The sequence below is a fragment of the Atta cephalotes genome (assembly GCF_000143395.1).
Source record: "Atta cephalotes unplaced genomic scaffold scaffold00002, whole genome shotgun sequence".
NCBI lineage: Eukaryota > Metazoa > Arthropoda > Insecta > Hymenoptera > Formicidae > Atta > Atta cephalotes.
Genome location: NW_012130066.1, coordinates 12,540,312 through 12,547,719, shown reverse-complemented (window position 1 = coordinate 12,547,719; position 7,408 = coordinate 12,540,312). Strand labels below are relative to the sequence as shown.

Sequence of the window (7,408 nt, the reverse complement as noted above, 5' to 3'; positions counted from 1 at the left end):
ACGGAAGCAAAGTTGTACACCTAATATATTTTCGGTACTTAAAATTATTTATTATAATTATTATTGTATTAAATTATAAATATAAAATATTGTCTATATAAATACAAGAAAATTGTCTGTATAATAAACAAAAATTTTAATAACGAAAGTACTAGCAATATATTTTCATTATTTGCATGTTTTATCGAAATAATATTATTATTTCGTACCGTGCCGACACTGACACTGTAGTTCACCGCTGAAATTCCGAAGTTCTGCGTTGTTATCGCTTGTTGTAGCAACGAGCCACTCTGTTATTAAATAAGATCTGCAGATTTGGACGTGAGTCGCTGCGCTTGGACTCTCTTTGCGCTTTGTCTCTCGATTCTCCTCTGATTCTTTCATCATTCGTGTGACTTTATTTTCTATGTCTATTTTCAAAATAAAGTCTTTTTCTTCTTTCAATTATATCCGTGTTGTTCATTTCTGCGGGCTGGCATGAACGCGAATGCGAGAACATCTCCGCGAGCTGGACGCCCGGACGTAACATTTTGAGGACTCCCGTGTCCAAGATCGTGTAATGATTCGTTCGCCAATCATTACGAGGAAAAGAGCTCTAATGGAAAATCCGCAGGAAATGATAGTTCAGCGAGAATTGGAGCAAATGACCGAAGCGATAGTACAGTGAGTCGCTACAGAAGAAGCTTTTTCCGTCACATCGACGCTTCAAGCTATATTACGAGAGGTACAATAGCTACGTGAGGAACAACGTCGAACAAGAGCCGAATTTTCGGAGACGTTGCGACAGCGGGACGCAGAGGTTGCACGACAGCAGCAACGACAGGAGGAATTTGCGGCGATGTTGCGTCAAAGGGATAGCGCAGCTATTGCGCAGAGACTGAGATTGCGCAGCTACAGGAAAAACTGCGAGGGATTCCTGCAAACCAGCTAAGTCTCTCTAATATTTCTAATAATGATCCACTATTCTGTATCGATGGACATTTCCGTTGTTGCCGTCAGTAACATTGTGCATGTCAATCCTGTCGCGAATATCGTCAACTTCCCTGATTTCGATCACGAGTTAATCGCGCGAATTCTGTTGCGAGCGCTGCCAACTTTATTGACTCCAATGTAAATGTCGCCGGTTGTACAAATATAGTGAATCATCATGTATTGTCCGCGCATTCGGTCATGTCGATCCTGCACTACTTCGCGGGGGGAGGGGGCGGGGGGCATCCATGAAACTGAAACCAGACACTTATGACGAAAGTGCGCCCTTATGCAGTAAGTTTTTCACACAATTCAATCTCATCATCCGCACAAATCGTTGGGAAGAGGAAACAAAGATCGCTATCTTGGTTTCGTGTTTGCGGGGCAAAGCGCGTGCAATATTGGAAAGCAAAATTTAGAAAACTTACAATTTCGGTGAAACGCATTCGTTACAAAACTAATATTCGCAGTTTACTAATAGAAAACAGAAATTCGGAGAAAATATCGTTTCTTTGGGTTCTGACATAGAAAGGTTATTACAATTAGCTTATCCAGAGAATCCCGATTCGATTCGCAAAAATCGCATGCGCGCAATTTGTTTCCGCAATCTCTTTCCGACGGATTTGTAAAAAAAGCTGTCCAAATGAAGGAGATAAGAATATCAAAAGAGGATCGTTAAGGATAGCAATCGAAAGAAAGAAGGCAATAAAATTGATTCAAGAAGATAATTTTCAATATAAAAAAGAAAATAATTTAAATTTCGAAAGAAAACAAGGAAATGATTTTACTAATTATTTACTATTAATTACTAAAAAAGAAAAGAATCAAACTGAAGAGAAAAATGGGGAGAGAGAAGAGAACAAAACTAATGGAAATAAATTTAAAAGATTTCCTAAGAATAAAATTTTCCTAAGAATAAAATTTTAAGGGGAATAGAAGTAATAAAGAATGTTGGAAATGTGAAAAGGAAGGGCATTTCCGTTCTGAGTGGCAAAGCGGAAATAGTCGAGTTTTATGGAGAAGGCTCAACTAAAATAAAAGAATTCCTGAAAAATATTTATCATTTGAATGACTTATACTTTGGTGACACTAAAGATAAGTTATGTATTTACTATGATAATTGTTGTAATGTGCTAATTTACATTCTTTCAGGAAATATTCTTATTCTACTAGAAATAAACAATGTTTTAATAACTGGTGTATTAATCTTTGTCCTTATAACTGTTGTATTAACCAATGTTCTTTCAGAAAAAATAGAATTAAGAATAATGTGAAAGATTTTTTATGATTTGTTATGAAGACAAGTTAATGATAAATCTTGTCTTCTCAGAATTGGTAGCTGAGCTCCAATATTTCAATTATAAATAGTAATTTTGTTGAATCATGTAAACCGAAAATTATAATTGACAACTGTAATGTTAAATATATCCCGGGAGAACAAATACCAATTAGATACAAAAATAGTTTGACTTGCAAAATACTGTGTTGAGATACCAATGTTAATAGCCGAAATAAATGATAATTGTATCTTAGGTGTCGATTTTCTTAAATTACTTAATTTACAAAATATTTTTGATTACGTTTTTCTCGGATCAATTTCTGATATTGACACTGATTTTAAATGCACTCGCGTAGAAAGTATTGCGGTTGCTAGAGTTCCGTTTGAATTTGGTGACGCTTTTTGAGGAGAGTTCGCGCTGTTTAGGGAACCTCGAAAAAGAAAACTTTTCCAGTTTTCTGAACGAATTTTATGATTCTCTCATGATATTCTCTATTATATTCTCTATTATATTCTATTATATTCTCTCATGATGTTATTGCGAGGAATTATAAATTTGGGGAACATGTTATTAATGTGAAAGATTCTTCCTCCATCAAGTAGGTACCTCGTCGTATCCCTTTGCAAATGAGAAAAGAAGTGGATAAAATTATTATAGAAATGGAAAGACAAGGAGTAATTGAGGAATCCAGTCCATGGGCCTCACCAATGGTATTAAAAAGAAGGATGGTACAATAAGATTCTGTGTAGATTATCGCAATTACGATAAAAAATTAATGCAATTAATTTTTTATCGTAATTGCGATAGAAGACTCTTATCCCTTAATCAAGGATAGATGATATACTCGACCAACAATTATATCAGGTAACAATTGGTTTTCTACTTTGAATTTAAAAAGTGGATACTGGCAGATTAAAATTCGTTCAGATAAGGAGAAGACGGCTTTTTCGATTGGTAACGGATTGGTAACGGTTTTAAAGTCATACCTTTCTGTCTTTGTAATGTCCCCGCTACATTTAAACGTACAATGGAGCAGATTTTGAAAGGCTACCTTTTTAAAATTTACTTATCTCGATGATGTGATTATTTTTGATAAAAATTTTGAAGAAATGTTATCTAACCTAGAAAAGATTTTTTTCCATCGTTTTAGGAAAACAAATTTGAAAATTAATCCACAAAAATATATTTTCTTTAATTAAATATTTAAGTCACATCATACCAGCAGAAGGCATTGTTACAGATCCAGAGAAAATAAGTGCTATGAGACTGGCTAATCCCTCAAAATAAAAAACATTTAAGGAGTTTCCTTGGAATTTGTTTATATTGTCGCAAATTCATAAAAGGATTTTTTTCGTTTGCAAAACCGTTTTGAACTAACAGAAAATCAAACTAAGTTCGTTTGAGAAAAGAAACACCAAGGTTCTTTTAATGATTTAAAACGAGTTTTAACTTCTCCGCCGATATTAGTATTCCCTGAGACGGAAGAGGAATTTATTCTAGATACAGACGCATCAAATGAGAGAATTGGCGTGGTCCTATCATAAAAGCAGTATAGAAAGATTGCATATTTTAGTCAAACATTGAATAAAGCTGAAAGAAATTATTGCGTCACACGGTGTGAACTTTTAACCTAGTTCGGTCAGTAAAATTTTTCCATCATTATTTGTATGAATGTAAGTTTCTAATTCAGAATCACATTTCGCTTAAATGGCTGCTATCGTAAAGAATTAGAGGGACAGCTGGCGCGTTGGATGGAAAGACTACAACAATACGATTTCGAGATTGATTATTATAAAGGTTTTTCTCATAAAAATGCGGACGGATTGTCGAGACGGCCATGCGTGAGATCAATATTGCTATTGTACTAACGTGGAACTAAAAGCAGCCGCAAAGCAGGAAAGTTATGTTAGAAGAATTTTGCGGAAGACATCTGCGAAAATTGGCGTAAGGAGCAAATGGAAGATTGTATTGCTGTATTTTCTTATTTTTATCAAAAAAAGAAGCAGGCATGGGAGGTAAAGAAGTAGCTTCACGGCAAGAAGTAGCGACGAGTGATGTTTTTATCAAGGTATAATGATCTTATTAGAATATTCTCGAAATGAAGGATGATGTATTCTACAAGAAAGCCCTTAATCTGAAGAAAATAATCTTCCAATTAATTGTGCCCAGAAAGCTCATAATACAAATTTTGGAAGAGCTACATAATTCTCCTGCAGGTGGGCACCAATAAAACGCTTGACAAAGTACGGAGACGATTTTAGTGGGGAACATAAACTGGATATGGAAGAATGGTGCAAAATGTGCAAGATCAATTTAGCTAAAAAAGGTCCTTCCGATAAAGAAAAATCTCCTTTACAGACATATAATATAATATAATGTGGGAGCCCCATTCGAAAGAGTTCAATTGAACGTTTTCGGCTCTCTATCAGTAACTTCTGCTGGAAATAAGTATTTACTCGACTGTTTTAAGTGGGTAGAAGCTTATCCGCTAAAGAATATTAGATCTAAAACTATAGCAGAAACCTTTTTAAATCAAATTATTTTCAGGCACAGAGTACCTCTAGAAGTCCATACTGAGAGGAGGAACTTCGAATTGAGAATTTTTCGCGAATTGTCACGCTTTCTAGGGATGAAGAAAACGAGGACCGCTTTGCATCCGCAATCGATAGAACGTCAGCATCAAATCATCTCGAACTATTTGGCAAAATTTATCTCCGAAAATCAAAAAGATTGGGATCGATGGACTCCTTTATTTGTTGGCATATAGATCATTCAAATATAAAACTGGAATGACTTCAGCAGAGGTTTATTTTGCTCAAGATTTCCGTTTATCGACTGATTGTTACGTGGTAATCTACCAAAAACTTGAAGTTGGTTCTCCGGAAGATTACTTAGAAAAAGTGAAAAGGAAGCTGAAAGAAAGGAGTTCATGAAAGAGTAAGGAAATAAATAGATATCAAATCTTCACGAACAAAAACCTGGTACGATCTTAAAGACAGATCTATTTTGAGGAGAAACAGAAAATGTGATTATATAAGAAAGAAAGAAGGGGAGAACTCTCAAGTTGTAGAGCAATTGGAAAGGACCATATTTTGTAGTTAAGAAACTTAACGATGTTGTATATTGTATCTGTAAGTCGAACAAGTATAAAAATAAAATTGTACATTCGGATAGGCTAACACCTTATTTAGAAAGACATTTAGGAGAAACGAGTTGAAAAAAGATCAATTAATCGGAGCTATTACTTGAAAAGTATTGTAATCTTATGGTAAGCTGCGCGAGTTATTTCTCTTTCTTAGTTGCAGAGTTTATTGTGCGCAGCACAATAATGCGGTTTCGGACGGAAAAGATCTCCTTAGAGGCTTCGGTGGAAATATTTTGGACGCCTCATAGCCAATCCAGCGGGCTTGTTTTCTACGAAATCAGAAGATTAACTATGAACGCGTTTTAACCGTCGACCTTACTTTTTTAAAGGAAGATCGCCTCGTCCGGTTTTTGAACCGTGATTTTTCCGTGGGACGGAGGCGAGGATTGGAGGTGGAGATATTGCGGTACATCATTTTTTTTGTTCCTCCTCCTCCCCCTTTTCGAAAAGAGAAAAACCAAGAGCGCAAGACCTCAAGAGAAGAGGTAAGAGGGTCCTAGCGTTCTCTTCATGAAGATGGGAGGATGTCCGAGTAGGTTTTGTTTGGGGGGGGGGGACGAGGGAAATTACCCTCCAAAGAGAAATTGAAGAAGGGTCCTGCCCGGAAAGGAAGAAGGCCTCAAGAATAAACCTTGAGAAGAAAGTCGGACTTCAAGGAGACCAAAGCTCAAGAAAATTGTTGTAGCAGCACAGTAGGGAGCAGGAAATTGTTCAGGAGGAAGCTCCGAATTTCTTAGAGAGGCCAACGTTTTTAGAAGTACCATAATTGTCGGGATGATAATTTAAGAGAAGGGGGTATTACGCCCGTGCCATGCCGACACTGACATCGCCGCTCGAAGTTCCGAAGATCGCGTTGTTCAGCAACGAGCCGCTCTGTTATTAAACAAGATCGGCAGATTTGGCCGTTGCTGCGCTCTCTCGATCCTCTGATTCTTTCATCGTTCGTGTGCTCTGAGCTTACGTGTGACTGTGTTCTGTGTTTATTTTCAAAATAAACTCTTTTTTTTCTTTCAATTATATCTGTGTTGTTCATTTCTGTGGGTGGGAATGTGTGAACGCGAACGCGAGAACGTCTCTGCGAGCCAGACATCCGATCGTAACAATATTATTAAGAGAGTATATATATATATACTAATTAGAATATTTTTAATTATGTAAAATTATATTCATTTATATATATTTTTGTTAACAACATTTTGTATTTGCATACATTATGTTTTTAATTTTTATGTAGATACTATTATAATTTATAAGTTTAAATTATTATAAGATTGAAAACAGTGCGTGTTTATATATAAATTACATTTTGAAATCACAATTTGATCATTTTTTCATCATGATCAAAACATGATTTTTAATAATCATTTTGGAGTTATTTTGATGTCATTTTGATGTTATCATGACATTATCACTTTTTGTTCTACTTGGATAAAAAAATGACATAATTATAGTAAATACTTTCATTTTTAAAATAAAATTGCAATATTGTATAACTAAAAGCGAATACAATAACATATTAATTTTTTATTTTTTGTATTACAATGGTAATTAAATAAAAATCCAAGCAAAATAACAAGTCATTATGATATCAAAACGATATTAAAATGACTCCAAAATGATCACTAAAAGTCATTTTTCAATCACTTCCGATTCATTGATGTCATTTTAACATTATCGTGACTTGTTCTGTTTGGGAATATACGGTAACTGTGGGTAAGATGACGAATGTCATATGGGTAAGATGACGCTTTCATGGAGGCAGATTGTTATGTACTCACGCGTGACTTCACGTGATGTTTTCGCAATAAATAATTTGATGGTTCAAATCTTTCTTCCCACAATACAATCAATATGACTAATACATTACTATGAAGAAGAGAAGAATTATGTAATATGTACACATTGTTTCTGTATGTTATATAGTTTTTCATAATACTTTCATAATATCACGATCAAAAATTAACATTTATATTTTATAATATAATTTTCATGTTTGTCTCATATAAAATACCTA

At 34.9% G+C, this 7,408-nt stretch overlaps 1 protein-coding gene across 1 annotated transcript in view; it reads left to right on the top strand.

Annotated features, from left to right (window-relative positions):
• The window catches only part of LOC105623924, a 10,394-nt gene extending 9,463 nt beyond the window's left edge, over window positions 1-931 (top strand). Inside the window, exon 7 of the mRNA XM_012205298.1 lies at window positions 734-931. Within this exon, the coding sequence (XP_012060688.1) occupies window positions 734-931 (198 nt within the window). The remainder of the gene's footprint in view (window positions 1-733) is intronic.
• The last annotated feature ends 6,477 nt before the right edge of the window (window positions 932-7,408 follow it).